The 23,505-nt window shown below is 38.7% G+C and overlaps 1 protein-coding gene across 1 annotated transcript in view; it reads right to left on the minus strand.

Annotated features, from left to right (window-relative positions):
- Nucleotides 1-5,034: 5,034 nt before the first annotated feature.
- The window catches only part of ARHGAP42 (Rho GTPase activating protein 42), a 143,189-nt gene continuing 124,718 nt past the window's right edge, over nucleotides 5,035-23,505 (minus strand). Inside the window, exons 18-24 of the mRNA XM_054269941.1 lie at nucleotides 23,180-23,339; nucleotides 21,236-21,380; nucleotides 18,956-19,336; nucleotides 17,761-17,917; nucleotides 16,589-16,651; nucleotides 10,525-10,604; nucleotides 5,035-10,315 (exon numbers count right to left, since the gene is read on the minus strand). Of these exons, the coding sequence (XP_054125916.1) occupies nucleotides 10,227-10,315; nucleotides 10,525-10,604; nucleotides 16,589-16,651; nucleotides 17,761-17,917; nucleotides 18,956-19,336; nucleotides 21,236-21,380; nucleotides 23,180-23,339 (1,075 nt within the window). The 3' untranslated portion in view covers nucleotides 5,035-10,226. The remainder of the gene's footprint in view (nucleotides 10,316-10,524; nucleotides 10,605-16,588; nucleotides 16,652-17,760; nucleotides 17,918-18,955; nucleotides 19,337-21,235; nucleotides 21,381-23,179; nucleotides 23,340-23,505) is intronic.

The following is a 23,505-nucleotide window of genomic DNA, read 5'->3' on the forward strand; positions in this document are numbered from 1 at the left end:
TTAACACACAGATGATTCATTTTCCAAATTAATTTAGTTTTAAGCATTCCATGCAGTATAAAACAACTGGGGAAGGCATTTGGTCAGTACAAAAATACATGAATTTCTTTTACATGGAAGTTCTATTAACAGCTAGCACACAGAAGAAAATAATCTCTGAGACACTTGAACTTCAAGATGTCAAAGTGAAAGAATGTGGTCCTACTTAAATATACAGTGGAGCAGATCTTCATTGGAACCTTTATTTAGGCCCCTGTTTCTTATTTACACAGTGGTGTTCCTCAGGATTGAGTGGAATAGCTTTGTGTGTGCATCTATCTATCTATCTATCTATCTATCTATCTATCTATCTGTATCTATATATAGATAAATATCTCTGTATGTAATCTATAGATCTATAATTTATCTATATATCTATATCTATGTATCTGCTCTGTCCCAATTCAGCCTCAATGCATGCCTCTTTTGCTCAAGGATAGTTTGGGGTTTTATTATTTTTAACAGACATGGTAATAGAAGGGTAAAAAGAATAAAATAAGATTGCTCATTATTTGACCTAGGATGTCTAAACCCTTTGAGGTAGAAGGTTTTGCTTTAACCTTTGGCAGATGAGAGTCCCCCTAAATGAGATAGGATTTTTATTGTGACATCTCAGACTCCACAATGATTCAGGGGCTCTGGAGCCTGACTCATCTCTGCACAGCACAGTGAGCTTCCTCTTAAACATACTAACAAGTAAAGCAATAATCACTGCCTGCCTACAGGGAAGGCAGCGCTGGCATTTTGTGATTGTCTAAATGAAAGAAATGAGCGGTGTCAGAGATGCTGCCCTGTGGCAATTCAGATGAAACCATCATTTGCTTTCCTGTGTGTCAGTAATGAAGGTGCTGCAGCACTGGAGAAGGCACCAAACTGAGCCAAGGCTGAGGTGATGCTCTGAGGAGGTCCAGTATCCTCAATCACCCCCTGTGAGCTGCCCTGGCTTTGGTGTTACCACTGTGTCACTCAGATGTTCCTGCAGGGAAGGCTGACCTAAACGTGTGCCAGGGAAAGAGCCATGCTTGTTTCTTCTGCCTTCAGGTGAGGAGCTATTTGCGAGAGATTCACACAAATAACACCATGATAAACACTCTGTCTTGATTGTCCCTCTGGATATAAACTATCCAGCCAAGCTAATTAGCTAAAAAGCCACAATATTCACCTGAGTTTCTCATGCTGATATGCTTACAGATGTCATTATTATGATCATGCTTACATTTGGTCCCAGTTCATTTTGGAAATATTTCAAGTCATCCTTTGAACAAAGATGAGGAAAAAATATTAAGGCAAGGGTTTGGCCGGGGCAGACTTAGTTCTGTGTTGCTCTGAGGGTAAAAAAAATTGTGCTGGTTTGTTTTGTATTGTCTGAACTTCAGGGGGATGGGGAGGGCAGGGAGAAGGGCCCATCTGGAAATGTTACAAATCACAGCTGGAAAGGGTGACACACTCCTATGGCATTCACTGCACGTTTCTCAGGGAAGGTCTGGGGAGAAGGACATTGTGCAGAATGGCCATATTTCCCATCAAAGGCAGGCAGTTTGTCCTAATTACAGAAAAGAAACAGCCCTTCAGAGGACCAAACAAAAGCACCCCTCGAGCAACAGCAATAGCAGGAAATAATAAACTTTTAAAATGACAATTTAGGATGAGGTTTTATGTAAGGATATATCTGCATCACAGCTGCCCAGCAAAATTTATTTGCACCTAAATGTCTCTGAGGTCTCTGCTATCTACCTGATTTCTTTAGATGCCCCTGAAGGGTGCACCAGGGCCGCCCAGTGTGGTTTTTGTCTTTTTTTCTTGTGGATTTTCTCTGCTGAGAGGCATCCTGCTTGTTTTGAGGTAATTCAGGGCTCAGTCCACGCCCCACCCTGCCCCAAGCCCACCCAGGGCTGAGCCCCCACCCTCTGAGCCCCCCCACCTGCTGCCATAGCCAGAGCACAGCACTGCAAACCTTGTTTTGAAAACACCCCAAACCCAGATGTGCTGCATGTTTCCCTTTGCATGTGTGGGTTTTTTTTGTAGGAATACAAAAGCAATGACAGCCAACAAAACTAAATCGCTGATGTTTTTCATTCAGATGGAACTGTGATTCCTTCTAAGGGCACCCAAGAACCATTAACAGTAATTTTAAATGAAATACACCCGTGCTGGGTCTAACTAATCAGTTCCTCAATTATACTGGCAGAGAGATGTATTCCAATTACCCAAGTACTTTCAAGTGAATTAAGACTCCTTTCTGTACCGGCTGTGGAGGTCACTCAATGTTCCCATGAATCCCTGCATGTTTACATTAAAAAAGCACACCATGATCTTTGGCAAAGGCACTTGCTCTAGGTTAGTTCAGCTTTTGAGCTTGTTGCCATAAATACAATAGAAAAGAAGCCAAGCATTGCAAAAGAAGCCAAGAATATCTTTCAATACTTTGTTTCTGTATCAGCGATTAATCCAAATGACACGGGAAAAGTTTTACAAACATGAAATAAAATTTTAAGATTAAAGTGCAGATACCTTATTTACCATGTTTAATGAGCAGTGTTTGTGTTAGAAAGGTTGGTTTTGAAGGAATGCATCATGCCAAACTAATGAGAAAATGTTCTGAACCAGGACCTGAACTGACTTTGCCACCTGCTCAGTTTATGTCTATGCTGTTTCTCTGGATCACTGAAGTTTCTCCTCTTCAGGCAGGAGGCTGTGGCCAGCCTGGCTCATCTCAGCACACATTCTCTACCAAAGCAATTCCACACATCACTTTGTCCATAGCTGACATTGAAGCCTTATCAATATTAAAGCCAAAAATACTAATTTTTCCAAACACAGGAGAATCATTCCCGGTAAGGTGCTTCAATGCAACCAAGTAATGAGATGTATCTTCATCCTTTCTGGTAAGAAGCAGAGATGTCTCTGCCCTTGACAGTTTTAAAATAGGTGTTAGTGTGGTAATTCAACACAGTTGCATTGATTCAACAGCAATTTAAGTCTTTTTACATTTGAATGTTCAATGAAATGTCAAAACATAGCATGTCAGACAGAACACGAGCTTCCCGGAAATAAAAAAAAAATAAATTGTAGTTATTCCCTGATGTCAAGTAAAATGGGACACTGTGAAAATGAGTATGAGAACTATTTTAGAGCTTAGACTAGACTGCAAAGTAGTGTTCATTCACTCACTCCTGCAGATCAGGGGCTCTGAAGCTGAGAAGCCTCCATTCCCGTGGAAAAGAGCAGAAAATTCTAACAGAAAACACAATCTTTTTTTTTTTTTTTCCAGATTTTTACCATAAAATGAATGAACTGTCATTTTTTATGAACTATCAACATGCAGATACTCTCCATTTCCTCTTGTGCCTATTCCCATTGCAGACCTGTGCATCTGTGGCATTTCCAGCTCCTAACACTGCTGCTTCCATGGGCCCCAGCAGGAGTGGAGGGGAACCCAGTCCCAAGTGCTGGCCCCAGAGGGAGCTGTGGCAGTGCTGATGCAGGCACAGGGACAGCCCAGCTCACCAGGCACAAAGGACAGCAGGGAAGGAAGGGCAGGTGCCTCAGGACATCTGTCCTTGCTCTTCTCTTCTTCCCAAAAGCCTCCATGGCACCCAGGAGTGTTGCAGGGAGTGATGGTGACAGCTTCCATTGCTATGGTTCGACACTCATGAACGGTTCACTCAGGGGTGGTTCTCCATAATTGAAGTCAGGGCACCAAGCTTCAGCTCAGCTCCAACCCCTTGCTGCAGCCCCTCTACTTGTCAGGCTTTTCCAGCTGAACTAATACAGCCAGAAGGGGCTTTGCCAGCTCAACTGCTTCCCCTGGTCCCAAGGGGAACCTTGCCTTCTCCCTGGTCCCCTCCTGCTGGGACACCAAGATCTCAGCAAGGCACAAGGCAGTTTGGTGACTGCAGGCTGCAGGTGATGCTTTGATTCCTGAAAGCAGAGTCCACATTCTCAAATCCTCAAGCAAGGAGAGCTGTGAAATACAGGCTTCATTCACCTTGGAGCAGTTAGAAAGCATTGGAAGGGAAAGACTCTTTTTCCATCTGGTCCCTGCTGCTTGGCTTCTCAACAGTCTCAGTTTTACTTACAGCCAGGGTTTGTTTCTGTCTGTCTCTGCTGTGCCCTGGTGCAGAGCTGTGGGCACAGGAGGAGCTGGCAGGCAGGAGGCACAGCAGCCTGAGCGTGCCAGGGGCAGGAGCTGGCAGCTGGCAGCCATGGATGCAGGAGCTGTATCCATCCTCCCTGGCCTCCTGCAGTTTTCTGCACTGACCAAGCCCAAGCACAGTGAACAGGGAAAGAGTTTATCAGCTGGCTGGCTTGATCTTGTTTAAGAAGGACAGGTTTTTAGTCTGTATCATAACAAAGCCTGATTGTTTCAGGGATATTAAAGTCTCCTGAGTTTCTGGTGAGTTTCGTCAGAGAAAAGGCAAAGCAGGCCCCCTCACAGCTCCTGTGCCTGAGGCACAGCTGTAACTCCAGCCCATGGGCTGTAAAAATTGAGGCAAAAAATCTTGGGGAGATGCTGGGGAGGGCATACAAGGGAACTTGCAGAGGCCACTGCACTCCCTTGCTTCCTCCACTGGCAGTGCTGTTGGAATGGAGCCATGGAAGGCTCTCCCTTGAGCCCATCCACCTGCTGAATTCCACAGGCAAAGACCTCATCAGCGAGATTCCGCCTCCTAGGGCTCTGCTTCTTGCTACCTAGCATCCAAAGCTGTCATTTTCTTTTCCTCAAAAGCCACATCTTAGGAGACTTCCATCTGATCAGGACAGTGTATGACAGACTATTGTCTGGTATTCACATGCCCATCTATGTAAAGCATCCTCAGGGCTGAAATGTTACTCTAAAATGCAGGTAGGATAGAAGTAGAACCAAAGCATTACTTGGAAAAAAGAAAAAGCTGAACCAGAGCCCAAATAGAAAACAAATAAAAAACCAGTTTGTGTATAAAGGATTTTTATTTTGAAAAACATTTTTTCAAACTTCTGAAATACAGTGTAAAGTACAACATAGAATTATGTCTGCAAAGTCAGCTTATGCATGTCATGCTGGTTATTTACATGTAGATATATACAGAGTGCAGATAATTATTGAAACCACACTACAAAATAAACAGAGAGTTCAATAACATAATTTAGTAGGACTTTATTAAATAGATATAGTTATTGATTGTATATATTTTCCTATTAAAATACCATATAGTATCTAAAGTAACTCTTATAAACTCTAATACCTCCAAAATTGCCATAAATATGATTGAAAATTGAAACTATCCATGTGCCCTGTTCAGCTGTTCTGCCCTTTGCTCCAACAGAAACTCTTGCAGCGATAATGGTGCTATCTTTAGTGCCAGAGCTTTGATGACAATTCCCAATAAAACACTTGCAGAGGCAAAACAGCTTTCAGCTGAGGCGTCCAAGGGTTGGAGCACTGTGCTCTACTTAAAACAACAAGAATAATGTGATGGCTTATAAAACACTGCCACACACAGGACAATTAAAGAACAGATATGATCCTCAGTGACTGAATTTGGATGCCAAGCATGTTACTAAAACAAAACAAAGCAAACTCACAAAGCCCATGCAAAGTCTTAAGCAAAAAAAGAAGAGACTCCCAATGGGTACAGACAAAGCCTGACTGACAGTGGACTTAATCAGGAGCAGGAGCTGGATGGGCTGGATGCTGCAGCAGCATCCTCAGGGCTCTGTGTCCAGCCAGAGAGAGAGCAAGGTTGCCTATGGCTTTCATCTCTGGCCACGGAACAATTCATCCAGGCCCCTCTGCTGAAGGAAAGGACAAAGCCAAGCTGGATCATAGATTATCACATTAGCAGAATATTCCCCCTCCTTTCTAGGGGCTTCTGGCTAGCAAACCTTCACTATCAATTGCCAAAGGTCTGTCTTTGACTTCACTAGAACTTTGAGAGTTTCCATCAGTGGAGAAGATCCATCCCAGTCCGGAGGATGTGCTCCCCAACTGGGATTTCTCTTCTTGCTGCTCAAGCCAAAATTGCACAACCTTCTGCCTTAGGAAAAGAAATATCAAGAACAGTGTGCTTTTTAGTTTCATTATTTATTCTGATGCAATCTTATTAAGTAGAAAATAGGCCAGGGGAGAAAAGTTAACAACAAAATCCAATTTCTACCATACAGTGCTTTTTTTGTTGTTGTAATTACTGTTTTGAACTGCAGAATTTTATAGCTTTGCCTCTCCTAACATGTCTTTCCTAAAGGCACATTACAATTCAATCCAATTATAGGCAAAGAATAGAGATTAGCACCAGAAAATATATAAAAGGAAAATAAGTTACTATTACTATCATAGAATAGTGCTGGTCAGCAAATCTGTGCATCTTTTTTTTCCAGAAATAATTGTACAATGAACATTATAGATTAGTTAGGGACATAAGTAATAATGATGGTTTAATTTAACAGTTTTGTTACATATAACTCGAAATACCAAAATATGGCAAGGACATTTTAACACTGAACTCAAAGGAATTACACACTAAAACTGTAATCTTTATCATCATTAACAAAAAGTGTGAATATAGAATATTAATAAACTTTACATATCTATCATACAATATATCCTTCACACTATTAATCTGATTCATGTTGTGCTGCAACATGTATCAAAAAGTTTAACAAAGAAAAAACATGGTTAATTATATGTTGTGGGTACAGACATTATTTCTACAAGACAAACAACAACAACAAATGTATCATCTACCTTGAGTTCTACAGTGATATTTGGAACAAACCTGCTGCATCCTTTTAGGAAGGATAGTAATAATAACAACAACAACAATAATAATAATAATTTTAAAAAGTGTTTAACCTTTGCTTGTAGAGTGAGTCTGATTTCCATGAAGATTAGTAAATCGCTACGAGCTAATTTAATTCCAACTGCCTAATTTTCTGGTAAGGCATTATCAAAATACTTTATCTCCATTTAAATGTTATATAGATTTCTGATTCTTTGCTATTGTCATAAAAGATTTTTGGTCAGGCCTGAGAGTATTGTCATTAGAGAAGCTTTGGTGCTGCCCCCTACCCCATTCAGTCTTTGCAGCCCTCCTTACTCAGCTTTCTGGTTCCCTGCTCAGCTTCTTGTAGAGACAAACTCCCTCTTTAAAGGCAAGGGAGGGCTGGGGCACCCACAACCCAGCACTGAGACCCTACAGAAAGTGCCACTACCTGCTGCACAGGAGAGTACAAGAAAAACCATAGAGTTCAAAAAATGAAAACCCCTGCTCCTGGAGAGTGAGTGGCTAACTGTAAGTAAGAATGGCAATAACATTTTTCAGATTGAAATGCCATTTTAAAGCTAAATTACTTAAAAATCATTTATGGCTAGTTCAGGAGAAGGGCCTGACAAAGCTGGAGAGCATTGCAGAGGAAAACACAGATTTGTTCTGTGAGCAGCACATTAATGGAATCCAGTTTCTTATGAAGTTGTCTTCTCCAATCCTAATTTTGGTCTAATGTGAGATGAATGTGTGGGAACACGTGAACACCTCTCCTCCACAGGGATTCTTCCAGGTCTTTCTACAACCTTCCCCTCAGCCCTCACAGGCTCTACTTGCTTAATCTGTAACTGAACTTGGAAGTTTTACAAAATTTTTAATGAACTTGGCATCTTTGACTTCTCTAGCTTGCACTCAGATCAGCTGCTTTGAAAACACAGTACTGGAGAATTGTGAGACACATGCAGGGAATGTGAAATTATCTAAGCTTAGGGGTTTTTTCCCACTTATTTTTAAATCAGGCTAGAACAAAGCAAGGAAGAGCAAACATTTTTTACATTTTCTATTTCACAACTCCTCAAGAATTTCACAACAATTAAATTGCCCTTAAGAAGTATGAGGAGTCATCCAAGGATGTTCAATACAGGTTTTCTACTGACTCCATGCAAGAGACAGAAGCTGGGATCTTTCCCCCTGATCACTGCATTTTTCTCCCTGTGTGAGATGTGCTGGGCTCCCAGCCTCTGTTCAAAGTTCTGCTTCCCTTTCTGCTCCTTTTGGCCGGCAGCAGCACTTTTCCTGGGAAGGTCACCACAGGCAAACCTTTTGGTATCCTACAGCTTTTGGATTGTGAAATACAGCAAAAACACAACAAAAACCATGTTGGTCTTCTCAGCACAATGGCAGTCTCAGGCATAGCTTAGACTAAGAAAACTTGGCTTGCCTTAAAATGAAGAAAGATTCAACTGGCTGAGGAAAGACCTTCACTTCCTTTCACATCTGCTCTGGGCAAATTAGATGAGCACACACAAGTCTGCCTTCACTGCCAGTGCCATCTGGAACAACCCCTCATCGCAATTCACTGGGCACAGTCTGGACTTCAGATGAAGTGAAATGTGTTTTGGGATTAATAAAACTGTTTAGGGTGAAGAAAGAACCCAGGTCACTCAGTCACTAATCCCTGGGGTCTGTCCTCAACTGCCTGCAGCCAGTCTTGCTCAGACTCTCCCTATGAAAAAACAATTTTTGGAAAGATGTTCTTTGAGCCTCTCTCTCTGATCATCACTCAATAATTGAATCAGTGAGGAGAAAGATCCTGCAGGGTTCTGCCACCAGCCTGAAATCCAGCAACCGCTCTGAAGAATTCATGCACTACATGTAAGTAAAGAAAGTTCTGATGTACTACTTTGTGTTGGCAATGAATCTTACTTTTCAATTTAAATAAGAAAAAGGCTATGGAAAGAAAAAAATAGTAGGTCAAAAATTACTGATGTTTTTAGCCCTAACAGCAGTTCTTCTTTAAACCTTCTTCAAGCAGTGTACAACTTAGAAATCAACAGATGATTTGTATGTTGATTTCTGCTACTGAAGAAAGAACTGAGCTTTGACATATGTATGAAACTAAGCCTAGATAGTTCTATGAACCAGTGAATACTTTTGGAAGCACTGGTGTTTAAGAAATACTGAGATGGAGGTTAAATGTCATGGTTTTCAATCAGGAATGGTAAATAGTCAAGCAAGCAGTGCATGCTTTCCCTCAAGGTGTACAAGAAAACTGCTCAGACTGAGAAAGCTACTTAGTGTTTCTGGGGTTTTCTTTGACTTGGTTTTATTTGCTTTTTTTTTGGTTTTCAGTCCTACCAGGAGTAATCAATAGGTCTTTTCAACATCTTTGAAAAGTAAGCATTTTTATTCTCTGGAGAGAATCTTTGTCAGATATTTTAGCAAAAGTCAAGAGAAATAACACTAAGTAGTTTTATTGCTACATGGAGCTTTTAGCATTCATAGCTTATAAAATTGGCTAGTTCACAGGTCATCTGTCTTATTTGCAATGAAAAAAGAATGAGTTACAATTTATCTCAGGTTTCAAAACATACTGCTGTTTTTCGCTGCTCACTTCACAAGACTCCCAATCAGTCCAGATTCAGCATCTCCTTGTTTTCTACAGATGTTCTGGGACACAGAGAGAAAATCTTCCAGATGATGGTTATCATTGAAATAAAAGTTGTTAATATTGTCTATGCTGATACAGAAAGCAGGAAAGAAATCTACTAAGTATTTGAATGAAACATTCATAAAACATATCACATTTTGAATGAGCATTCACTGTGCAGGCAGTGTATAAACTGATATTATCAGCTGTATAAATTCTATACCATATTGTAACTCAATGACTAACAGAAGTCCCAACTTCTGATTTACAGTAAAGCAATTTTTTATGTGAAATGATTAGGATCAATTTTAGAATCAAGTTTTCTAAGGGAGAATTCAGATCACAATAGAAGTAGTACTTACATTATGAAAAAGTCCACGATTTTCCATATTAAAAACCATAGATTACAAGAAATGTCATAGAGTGCACTGCCTCTAAATTTCACATTTCTGTGAGCAACATCCTCGGACCTGAAAGTCTGCAGCTAAATAGCAATTTTTTTTACTTTATTTTATTGCTCTAGAGTTCCTTACCCATAAAGGAAGAACAGAACAACCCTTTTCAAACAATAGAAGTTATTTAAACAGAGTACCGTCCTCAGCACAGAGACTGTTAACTGTTTCATCACATTCTGTTCCATTGGCAGTGAGCTCTGTAACCTGCAGCTGCAGCATCTGAAGGAAACCTACCACTCAGCTAAGGGGCTGATCCCATATCTGTGTCAGATAAAAATCATAGTGCTTATTATTTGTTACCATGGATACCATGAAGATATTGCTGTCCACTAAAGATTACTAGAGGAAGACAACATAATTTTCAGGAACTAGTCCTGTTTTGCCTTCATAAGTTGCCTTTAACCAGCCTGGTTCCACTGATGGATACACTGCAAAAAAACATATACACAACTTTTAACACTGTTAAAAATCCCATACATGCCACATATATTTATTTAGATGGTATTTATTCAAGAGCAATTGAAAAATCAGGGCAAAACCTGAGACCTAAAACAGGAATTACGCCCCCATTTTGTAATACAGTTCAGTTTTTTATAGGTTCTTTTTAATGTGTAAGGCAATGTGGAACAAATCTTACCATTGGAAAATATTGCCCCCTGTGGGAAAGACAGCTCATGACTATGCTCAGCCTTACAGGAATACATGGCTTTTGCTTGTCTGAAAGAAAAAAATACAGGTTTGCAATAAATGAGATATCAAGGAAAAAAGGCATAAAAGAAATGAAAACCTGGGAAATATAGGAATAAGCAGATGTACAAATGCTATATGATAATGACTGGTTACACAGCAATTCAGAGGAGTAGAATTACAGTAGATAATAACTTCAAGCTTACTGGAGTTAACAAGCATGTTATTGCAGAAAAGAGCACTCCATCCCACTTAGATATTTAAAAAGCAATATAATTTGGAACTTTCAAAAGGAAGTTGTTCATTCAAATAAGTACTGAAATGAGCATACTTTTTAAAGCAAGCCATGGATTGCCTGGAGACAAATTCAAAAGTGATCATCAAGGCATCAAAGGTCTAAAAAGTTGACCTGTGAGAAACTATTGTTAATAGGTCTAGAGAGGAAAATAATACTTAGAAAGTTAACATGAGACAAAAAGGAGTAATGATTCTGTGCCAGAGAAGGAGGAGAGGAAAAGTCACCTCTTGGGGTGTGGCACTATGATTCTGCAAAGCACAAAATGAAGGTTTGAACAAGAAGATTGAAATTAGTTCTCTTTCGGTTCCTGCACTTCACCTAATACCTTGACTTTAACTTACACACTCAGAAAAATTTTACATGAGCTACCAATTTTTCTGAATTTCTTTAAACCAACACGACATTAAGTGAAGATGAACTTGTTGATTATTTCACCTTTGTGTGATAGATTGGGGAATTGCCAACTGAGGTTTCCTTCTAGCCAGGATTTATCTCAGTGACCTAATATGTGACTCATGGTAAAGTTTAAAATCTTTTGCATACTTTTTTTGAGAGTGTGTGTATGCAAGTGGCATGTAATCTATCATGTCTTTCTTCCAAAATAGTGAGATAAAAGAGGTGCACGATAGATTAATTAACAGTGCCACATCATAGCATTATCATCATTCATTTGAACCTTTAAAAGGGTATGAGAGTGGATGGACATATTCTGAAGTTTTTATGTGAGAGCTTTCTAGAGATGATTTGTCCCTCTGAATAAAAAGCTTTGCTGTTGGTTCTCTGACTTATGACTTAACTAAATGGCATGTTTTGCTTTCATCTTAAGATAACTAATAGCTCCTCAAGGATTACATTTTCAGGATGAGATTTTCAGAGGAGGTCAGGAATTCTGAATTGTACAATATCCACGGGAAATTATTTATTTTCAGGGAAACATTTCTGATTTTTAGTACTGTCATCCTGGTTACATCCAATCAGCTAACTACAACAAGATGAGCACTGGATCCCTGTTTGTTCACTTTGCTTAAATGTTAGCTTGCTCTCTGGCTGGTGTAGACTGCTCTGAGTAGAGTTTTCCCAAAAGAACTCCTTGGTGCCTCCTGTTGTGAAGAGTTTGCCACCTACACTTGACAAGATAGATGTCTTGATTCATTACTCTATTTAATCTGTACAAGTTTACACATAATAATGTATATACAGAGGGAGCTTAGATAACATTACTGAAGGTCACACATTAACTAAAATTATTTAATCTTCTTTTTCCTTAAAGCTATGGAGAGCACTACAGATATTCTAATTATCCAGACCCAAATCAGTAACACTATGACAAAACAGCCTGTTGGGATGGGTTGACCTGTGCATGACTCCTTGTGCAAACCCAACACACCTGTGTGGCATAATCATGGATTTTACACATATGAAACAGCAGAGTAACTGTTACAGACTGCTGTAGTTGTAATGAACACAAAGTAGTAGGTAATGAATTTACTAAATCACAGGGATTATTTCAAATCTGAATAATTTTACTATCAAGCCAGGTCCCCATGTTAATAATGGGACACCTGAGTAATACTGTGACAAAAGACATTTAAGGCAATGTTTAAATGTGAGGCAGAATTTCTTAAAACATTCTTGAAATATGACATGTTGTTTTTATTGCCCTTAGAAAAAGTTAAGAAATTAATGCAATTTTCTCCTCTCTTCTCTAATGTCTAATAAGCTATTCTGTTTCAACCTCCAATTTTATCTGATCAAAGGATGTTTACCTCAAAAATAAAAGAAGACAACAAAACAGACTCTGTCTTAGAATTATACAATCACAGAACTTCTAAGGTTGGAAAAGACCTCTAAAATCATCTCCTATAGAAAGAGAAAGGTTCTCAGCACTTGAAATTTACACAGATAAAGAAACACAAGAAGTCAGTTTCTCAAAAGCTAATGAATTATAGGATTCTTCACACTACCCTGCTCCTGAGGCAGTGCAATTACACTCCAAAGTTATCTACAAATCATCTGTGATGGTATAATGAGAGACAGATTCAAGAATATTTACTCATAATTCTAGAGCAATTTTCAAGCACCTGGTTATTGCTTCCACACTTGCTTGATTTGATTATTTCGGTTCTCTTATTTGTTATTACTCCCTTCAACCCTATCCATCTGGAGGCACTGCTCATGAAATGAGCTTGCAGGTTCTCAGGCATTTTGTTTGTGATTACAAAAATGGACATTGTTACTGATGATGTTAATGCTGTTCTCCCTAGAAACAAGGCTGTTAAAAAGCACGTGATAACATCATCATAATCTATTACAGTTCTTTTAAGATGATGCTAATAACCTGAGAGGAGTGTGAGTCATGTTGTTTAGGGCAGAGGAAAAAAACCAGCATCTTCAGAAAATGTTATCCACATTTCCTAGAAATCCCTTCTTTCCATGACCTTATTGGATAGATTCCAGATGAGAAAAATGTATTTTCCATTTCCATTTCCTTACTTCCTATTATGGTTGTTTTGAGCCCATAATGATAAATATACTAGCAGTCATATCAGATCATAAATTCTTTTGCTTGACTACACACAGCCAACAACACCTGAGGCTCTAGTAATAATAATAGAAATAATAACTGTTTTGAAAGATAAACAAGCTTTAAAAGTATGCTCCTGCCCTAATGACTTTTCAGTCTAGCAAGACAAAGCCAGAAGAGGAATGAATGAGGAAAAACATATGAATCTCTCTCAGATGACTCACCAGTTAATATTATCATACAGGAAGAAGAAAGGTTTATAGAGCCCTGGAGATGTAAGACTCGAAACCAAGCCTGAGTAAAACATACTGGTCTGGTCTGAGCAAGACATTGCTGGTGGTTTGGGATGCAAAATATAGCATGCAAATAAAAAAAGAAGAATGACTGGAAAAGAATATTTAATCATATAGTTGGGAAGGGACCATGGGTGTAGAGCACTTCAAAACATCAGTCTGCTCCTAGTGAAGTCTCAGCCTGGCACCTAGAGACCCTGAAAGGTTGAGCCTTTTGCTGTCACCTACTCCTTCCCATTTTTCTAACGAAAATTCTTCTTCTAATGCAGTTTCTCACTTCAGGAGATTTAACTTTAACTTTTTTTTACGTCTAAATCAAAGTCAAGAAAGAGTCAGGGATTATGTGTCGGTGCATTTCTGTACAGAACCTGAAATAAACAGACCTCAGGCCTGACTGACTTATCTAACTGCAGCATTTGTGAAAATAGGAAAAAAGCTCCTTTACCCTTTTCAAGTGCATGCTAGATTAGTGACAGAGACTGGTCTCACTGTACACAGCAGCTTAATACCACAGTAAGGGAAACTGATGAATAATAAACTTCAAATCAGGAAATCGGAAGACAGAAGTCAAAGTACCTCTGTAACTGGAAAAAGAGAGCACAGGCTGGACAGGGCATCAAATTTTGGTCTTCCTTGTTCAATCCTAACACACATACTGTGGTCTCTTCTTGTCTTTCTGACTAGAAAAGCCCCTTAGTGTTACTGGAGCATGTACTCATGTATACAAGGAGAGAAAACAGATCAAATAATGCATTAAAAAAGATGACATACAACTCATTAGAGACCTGTTGCATCATACAAAGTCAGAAAGCAGCTGCAAACACTGAATATAAGAAGAAACTAAGTAGGACCAGACCACCGTGGCAGTAAAATCTCAAGTGCAGCATTACCTGCTGCAATACAGAAAATAACGTGAGACTGCAAAACCATACATGTATTTTTGATCTGCCATCTGTGCAAAAGACCACAGCAGGCAACAGGTGCCTCAAGCAGGGATGAAGTTACTTACATTCTATAATGCCTAGGTAAGCACTAGCTTGGAATTTATCTTAGTAGGGTTAATTACCCATGCAGAGAGTCCAACACTGTCTTGACTTGAGTATTTCTGGTATCAAACCAGGCAGCTTAAAAATAGTTTCTCCACCTTACACTTGGTCCTGCATACATTCATTAATTAGCAGAGTTATGAACACAGGAGGCATTTCTACTGCATGATCAAGTTGTAATTACCATGATTTCTACATTTCTACTTCAGAGCCAAAACCACCCCCAAAACAACAAAGTCTAATCTACAGTTTTAAATCAGCCTTCATGTTCATAAAATGCAGCTAAATAATAGCTGGCTCTGAATTGAAAAATCACGCTCAGACTTAAGCAGCACTATAAGAACAGCTAAGCTATTACTGATTTCTTCCTCATTCTGCCTGCTAACCTCCCATTTTCCATTTTCCTTGCTCCTGTTGCTCTTCTGCCTTCTCACGAAGGCTGAAGTAGAGAAGCTATTCAGCCTTTCAGTGTTTTCAGCTTTGTTATCCCCTCTCAACATCCATTACCAAACTGTTACTTTTTCCTTTGTCAGATTTTTGCTTCTTAGATGCTTTTTATATACAGATGGCACAGGCTCTGAAGGAACAACAGGGGAGAGTCTGAAAGAAGGAAGTAATACAAAATAAGAAAAGGAACAGCGTTGAAAATGAAATGAGGAAGGACTGGTGAAGCAGTCATTGCTTTCAACTTAGGGCACTGGCTTAAGAACATTCCAGACCCTTCTTCTATACCTTTTTCCTTAAATTATTGCCCTGATCTTTTCACACCCCTTCTGTCCCCTGCCATCCTCATTTTTGTTCATCTTACAGTTCATGGTACTACACAAAACAAGAGCCTTGCGTCCTCAGAGCTGCTTCTTCTCTCACAAAATCAGTGGGCCTTTGCAGAAGAGCTTTTTCATTCCCTCTCCTGCTAGATCTGCCAGAAAGGACAGACACATTCCGTAGCCAAACATTTCAGCATGTTGGCATCTTCCTTTAACTCTGTGCTACTTCAGGCTACTACTTCTGGATTCATGGATTGACATATTTTTTTCATTGCTCGACAATTCTGGTAAGTTATGGGTTTATCAGTGAGTAAAGCAGTGATCTGCTCTAAATCTCTGTTCTGTCTCAAAGAATTTTAAAAGTTGGGATAGTGAGAATACAGACAGATGTTTTCATACATCTATTTACTTATCTGCTTTGTCTATTATTTGTAAGGAAAGTAGTAATGTACAGAAGATACTGATTCCTAGACAAACACTTACTAGAGAATTCTAAATTCATTTAATATAAAAATGAATCAAATTAATGAAGTAAATCTAAACAATTGTGAAGAAAATGCCAATACTTTCTGCTGCACACTACCAAGAAGAAAGGTCAACAGTTTCTTCAGACAGACAACAAGGCATGGAAGGTGTGATGGTAAAGACAGAATTCCTGATCAAGTTAATCTTGAACTTTCTAAAGCAGATGTTATTCCAGACCTGCCTATATGAGCAAATTACCATAAACCAGCAGGTTTGCTACTCTGCTGAAGCTGTTCCATACAAACAGTGGTATGGAGAAAATACAGCACCCTCATCCTAATTAAAATACTGGTAATTTTCTCTTGTATCTGTGTCCTTAAGCAGACAGCTGACCTGAGCCTCTCACTATCCCCTCAGGTGAGAGAATAACCAGGCTGCTATTCTCTGTGAAATTTAGCTTTCACTAGAAGAAAGGATGAGCTTAGTAAACCAAAAAAATTTCACATGCCACATGATGCTGTCCAAAAGACACAGAACAAAGCTCCAACACTTCTTTTCAATCTCTGAAGCCAGGAAAACAGAAAGGATTTTACAGGATGTCAGACAGTTTGTAGCACTTACCGTCCTGAACAGACTTGTTTAAGTGAACCAGCACTTTCGAACAACTGCGCTCTTGCAGCCACTCTGAAAATAAATGCAAAGCCTTGCTTTACACTGCACACACTAGTTTCACTTCTAATCATCTAAAGACATGAACACATTTGAATTTTCTTTTCTTTTTAATTATTCATTTACATCCCTATTTACCAGACTTTTTAAGGGGGTAACCTAACTGGAGCAACAGACTACCACATGCTCCAATGCCATGCTGAGCTACCAATGGAAACCTCAACCTCTTGTGTTTAAAACTTGTATTCATGGATGGCCAATAGATATATTGGAAATGCTATGCTTTTACTGAAAGTCTATCACTATCATGCTGGAACTCTGAGCTGTGCAGAATTCTCTGTTTAAGTAAGACACAGGAATCTGTGAAATTACTACGGTGATCCCTTCCAGATACAAAGTGGAACAGCTGAATGATATCCTGCAGTATTTGAAAATCTTCTCGATGCTCTGCAGATCTGGAAATACTTGTTCATTGAGACAGAGATATTCTGGGTCAAAGTCAGATCAGGAGAGATCTTCTGACTTTTCAATGTTCTGAAAGCACTGAGAAACATTATTAACCCAAATCTCAACAGGCTAAATCACAATCTCTATCACTTGCAACTATCTTTGTTTCAGCATTGAAGAACTAAAACTAATAAAACCAAATCAAACCCCAGCTGTTAAAAGTCAACTATTTATCATGCAGCAAATGAAGACACTTCAGAGCTGAAGGTTTGTTTTGTTTTCTTTTTCCTTCCTCCAATTTTGGACTTCCACAAATAAAATCGGATTAATTTTCTGAGATAACAGCATAGACAGTAAATAGCATTTCTGCTATTTTCTGAAATATTAAATTCAGAAGAACCAGAGATAGTAATACTAATCATTTTTCTAGGAAACATTTCTACCTTGTCTCCAGTCTAATAAAGTCAATGGTAGTCTTTCAACTGACTTAAACAGACTTTGTGCCATCTCCTTTGTTTACAATTTTAACACACCTGAATAAATAATTAACAAATGGAGAAATATTAAAATCAAGTGTTCATGCATACTTTTTCAATTACTTATGAACGTTTCTGGAATCACTTTATAATAGGCAATACTGAAACAACACAAATCTCTAAAGGGCCTTAATGACTTACACAGATCCTGGTCTTTGATAGCCATTACTGGATGCAGTATCTAATCTTAATCTCCTGCACATTTTGGGAGGCAAGTCAGGGTTTGGTGGAGCTTTTAGTGTATCTTTGGTATCTGTTGAAGATAAGCTCTGTACAGATCCACTGCAGCTTTTGTTACCTAAAGAAAACATCAAATTATAGGGAACATTAAAGCTGATTTGAAGTTGTTACAAAACATGTATAACTGTGCAAAGCAAAGGTTGTGCTGTTTATTTTCTTTTTTTTAGGAGTTAAAACAGGTAGAGAAACTACTTAGTAAGAGCAAGAAGAAATCATCTTTTAGACAAAAAGCCAGGAGAATAGACTCAACAGAAAGAATGAGGAAATGACACTAAAATTGAGAAGGCTAAAATATTACATTGCACTTACATGGCTAGATAGTACAATCACTAAAAAGTGACAATAAAAGCATTTATAAAGTAGTACTTTGGATAAAATTGAAAAAATTCACAGGGAAATGGTTCTCAGGAAGTCAGTTGATCAAAGCAGTGTGAAATCAGACCACAATAATTTGTATGAATTAACATTTCGATATACACAAAAGCTTCATGCAGTTTAAAAAATATACTCTGGAATAAATGACCATGATTTGCCTTAAACGATTGCCACTGTAACTTGATAAAGGAAATCTATATGTTTATAGACTGTATAGCACACAAAAGAAGTTCCTTTTAATGAATATAAGCCATGTCCACATGTGTTTTTCCAGGGGACTTATCAGTGGATTGCTGCCTTGTTTCCATGGATGTTCTGCAAGATGAAAACAGCATCTGCTTCTCTCCTTGTGCCAAAGACCAATCAGTGCTTAATAATGCTTTACACAATGTCATAATACAGAGATCCAAAAATACAAGCACAACACCTCTAATATTGATATTTATAATCCATAGTATTATTCTGTATCAAATTATAGATGAATTGTAGGAGGATAGAAAGTGATGTAAATTTGAAAAACTTTTTTTTTAAGCTTTGTGAACTGTGCAGGTTATAAGCAATGGAAATGTGTCAGAAACAGTTTGAAAACTGAAACAACATACCACAAAAATTAAAAAAAAGCAAACAAACAAGACTTATGAGTATCATTAGCTTTCAGATCCAGCTCTTGTTTTCTGATGCGTAAGATAACACTGATGTGATAAAAGACCTTGGAAATTACCTTCAGCTGATGGAATTGATCTAAGGGAAGATGCTGAAGACCTTTTCAGCCCAGACAGACTGTAGGAACTCTTTTTGGTCAGGTCTGTTGGTGGAGAGGCATTTTCTGGTCCAGTGACAGAAGCTACACTTTGGCAGTCTGATTCCACATCTGTTTTGCTTGCATCCTCCTTCGACGAGGACTCTGGACTTGTAGTCCACAGGCCTGAACTTTTCTGGCCATTAGAAGAAGAGGGAGAGGCAATCCATGGAATGCCTCCCGATTTCTCCCTTGGCTGTGAGGGCGTGCACTTGGTGGTGCTGTTCTGCTCGGAGGAGTGAGAAGACAGAGATTCAATGCTGCCCATGGGAGTGCTGTCAGGGCTACTGCTGTACGAGTCACCTAGGGAGGAGGCAGGGGAAGGGAGAGAGAGTGAAAAACATAATCTGCATTTTCTAATCATGTACATTTCTTTCATGCCACTTTTAGCTCTTTTGTACCTTGTCATCAAATTCATTAATTTGTGGTTTCCTGCATGAAGAACACAACTCTTTTTTTTTTTATTTACAACTTGAATACTCATCTTGCCCATTTACAGAGCATTAGTCCCTTGAAAGTCACAAGATTGGCTAATGTATTTTTTGTAGATGCATTTTCTGCAATTTTTTATCATTCCCTACCATATGAAACCTGTAGCTCTTTTCTCACCCCATACAGATTTCCTTTATTTCCTGCAATATAGTTGTGTCCATGCTTCATTTAAATGATTACTTAAAACTATCTTGTACTCTGAAAGTGTTATTGCCAGAAGCCTTGGCTCCCTCGTACCTGCCACACCTAGAGATATTTGGTAAGAAGAGTACTTCTGCTTCTACCTCAGTGTTTCAGGGCACAAGTGAGATACTAATTGGAACTTGTTTACACAAGTGCTGAGTTTCAGCTAATAAGCAAAACACAAATGGAGAGCTGTTGGATCAGAACTAGTGGCAATCAAACTGCCACCAAACGTAGCATCACAGAAGTCATACAATCATTGGGGTTGCAAAAGACCCCCAAGATCATTGAATCCAACCTTTCACTGAACACCCCAACATCAACTGAAGCATGGTACTAAATGTCACGTCATTTCTTGAATATTTTGAGGGGTGGAGACTTCACACCTTCCCAGTTAGTCGGTTTCAATGCCTGACAAGCCTTTCAGTGAGGAAATTCTTCCTGTGTCCAATCTGAATCTTTCCTGGCACAGCCTGAAGAAGCTTGTATGCACTCTGTGAAATACTTGCATAGAAATATCCTGGTTTTATACTGATATTCATTCATTGCAGCCACACAGTGAAAAACACCTGAAACTTGCCCAGTTTATCCTCTGGTGAGTGTAACTGACTTTTCCTTTCTAACTTCTTACTTGGGACCCCATGTAATTCACACTGGCAATCCATGTGCAGGGAGCTATTGTTATTTAGTATTTAAACTCTGCCTGGCTGGAAACAAGTAACATAGGCCTATGGAAAGTGCAGCAGCAGTGCAAGAATATACTGAGGATAGATTTCTTAACATTACAGACTTAAGAATTACTACAGATGCTCAAGAACAGATGCACTTTAGCTGTGGATTAACTTACTGATCCAGTCTCATCTAAATCTTTTTGAGGATCCAAGGGACACAGAAATTCTTTAGGAAGTCTGTTGCAGTAGTGCAATTGTTAATGACCTAAGCTTTTAAAAAGTTTCAATACTCCTTAAAAGTCCAGCTAGTAGGTAAAAAAATGGATGAGAATGAATGAAGTAAAAATTTTTAATTACATCTATAAAAAATTAAGTAAACATTCTAAACAAGAAGTTGATTATAGATAAAATTCCCTGCTGTTAAACAGTAAGCCATATGATGAGTATACTGCTTCTCCCAGGAATATTAGAGTTGGTTTCCATTCCAGAAAACCTAAGAAAATTTCAGCGGTTTTGGCTGCTGAGGCAGTGGCTGACTTTGAAGGAATGACCACAGTTTCATGCATGTGAAAAAAGCCAAGTGATGGTTTTGATCTCCTATCCTTTACTGAATTACATTTGTTATAAGAGGATATAATGTTTAAATTGAACACTGTATGCAACACAAGACTTGCCTATAACCAAACATCTTTCCTCACTCAGAAGTGAGGAATGCAGCCAGTCAAGAGTGCTGCTGTGACTCACAGAGGTTAAAAAGCTGATGATCATTGGAATACAGCATCTATAGGATATTATTCAGGCAAAGTTAAAAGATGACATAAAAAGCAAGTTAACCAGTATGGAATGACAAACTTACTGTCAGGATCTGCTAGACATGGTGTGTACCTTCCTTTGGGTTTACGTGAGCCTGTGGAGAGACAAATTGCTCTTGTTCTTCTTGAACTCGATCGGGACTGAGGCTGGGGAAGAGGAATATTGGGGTCTGGCGCAGTGTGAAATATCTGCGTGATTAGAAAAAGAGAAAAAATTACATTAAACAACAGAGATACACTTACACTTTCATTATTAATCCATTTGTTTTCCTCCCCACTATGCTTGAAATTAACACTAACATAATTTCACACATTACAAAAGAGTAAAGGCACAGAATATAAGCTTTGCTTTGATCTCATTTTACAACTCAAGAACCACAATACTGAGCTATACTTAATATTTTTTTGTATTAATTTGTTGAAATATATTTATTTTCTATCTCTTGTTAAGAAGGGCTTAACAGTTGAAATTGCAAAACAAAATAGGTGCCTACTAATGACTCTTCTCCAAGAAGTACCATATTTTTTAAATATTATGACAAAGTTGATTTTTTTTTTTGCTCTGTGTTCCAGAGAAAGTTTTTATACATCACAGAAATATGTCACAGGCGTAACTTATTACAATCAAATTTGGATTTCAGAAAGCTTTATTTGACCAAACAAGTCAAGTTTAATGAGGAACAACTTTACGTTTAAGGCATCTCCTGCTTCATATCTCTTACATACCAGTGCTGCCACTGGTCAATTTTGTGCTTCATTGCTGCAGAAAAAACTCAATTTTTTACCATGCTATGCCAGAAGGCATCTCTGAAAGGATTTCTGGGCCCTCTAGCTTTAGGGCATTCCCAAAAGAAGACAAAGCAAACCATGAAAAGACACCTTTGTGCCATTCATAGAAGTGGAAGAAAGGAAATATACTTCTACAGTAGGAAATATTTGGATGGACATCTTGAGATGCTCTACGAGTACATTAAAACTGTAGTAAGCACTAGTGAGTAGCACATCAATATAAAAACATTTCTGTAGACAGTGAAATAGAGCAGGAGTGGCTTTGGTTGTGCAGTCATAGTCTTTGTGCTGAATGAGCTCTGATTTTCTGGAGAAGAAATTCAGTACTGGAAAAATGCAATATATATGTTTTGCAATCAGAGCCAAGAAGTCTATCAAGTTCATAGCCATTTTGAGGAGTCTCTATGAAATATGATACCAAGCTGTACTGTCAGCATCTACTGATCAACCAGTGCAGGGATCCTGGTACTGACTGGGAACTGCCCCTTAGCTGATTAGTATGCAATGAAAGAAATTCAAATTTTTTCACTTTGTTTTGTCAGTCATCAGAGGAGATGACATAGCTCAGCTAAGATCCCCAGAATGAAATTCCTTTTGAGTACTAAGTAAAGGAGGTTTTGAATGTTCGGCTGAATTTTGAAATCCAATAGTTTAAAATAAAACCAAAAAATCTGGGGAGCTTTCAGTGAAGCCGATACCAGCAATGGTAGTGACTGAAAGGAAAGCAAGTGTGTAAGATTTCCTGCTCAAGCCCTACTCAACCCTTCTAGTGACTAATCACCACTGTGGAGCTGACATGTGCCCTAAGGACAGCAATGGCCAGAAACACCCAGACCTGATAGAGAGGAATCCCTGCATTCACCCAGAGTGTACCTTTATACAATGGCAGCAAGAAAGTGCTGGAACAGCCAGGAGCAAAGTTATGACCTGTTTCTAGACTCAGGAAGCAATCTTCAGAAAGCAACTGAAGATTCAGAGCAATACCTTCAAAGCATGGAAAATTATGCCTTGGATCTGTACCTTGGCCAGCCATGAAAGACTGGCTAGGACTACAGATTCATAGCATGGAGTGGGAAGAAGCTATTATTTCTATTAATGACCTTCTACACATTTTGGACTCTATTCTTAAAGACTTAATGATGGTAATGAAAATGAGAACTTGGTTCCACTTCATAACAAAACAGATGATTTCTTTCTACCTTTTCATAATGTTCTATCAGAATTTCAACGACGATATTCTGAAACTTAATGTTCATCATAGCAGCCACGGTTTCTTCTTGTGCTCTCATCAGAGTTGGTCCAAAGATGACACCAAGGTTGGATACAGTCATTAGATTTTGTTGACTGTGCAATGATACCCTTTAAATGAACACAAACAATATGTGATTTAATTAGTGTGCTAAACTACAATTTTAACAGACAAAAACTTGCTAACACTACTATTTTTACAAGATCCCAACTTGATGTCTCTCTTTAAAATACATTTTTAAAACATCCACTTACGCTAGAATCAAAATACAATGTA

The sequence above is a fragment of the Melozone crissalis genome, unplaced genomic scaffold, assembly GCF_028551555.1.
Source record: "Melozone crissalis strain CALT ecotype California unplaced genomic scaffold, PUWL_Pcris_2 ptg000008l_1, whole genome shotgun sequence".
Classification (NCBI taxonomy): Eukaryota; Metazoa; Chordata; class Aves; order Passeriformes; family Passerellidae; genus Melozone; species Melozone crissalis.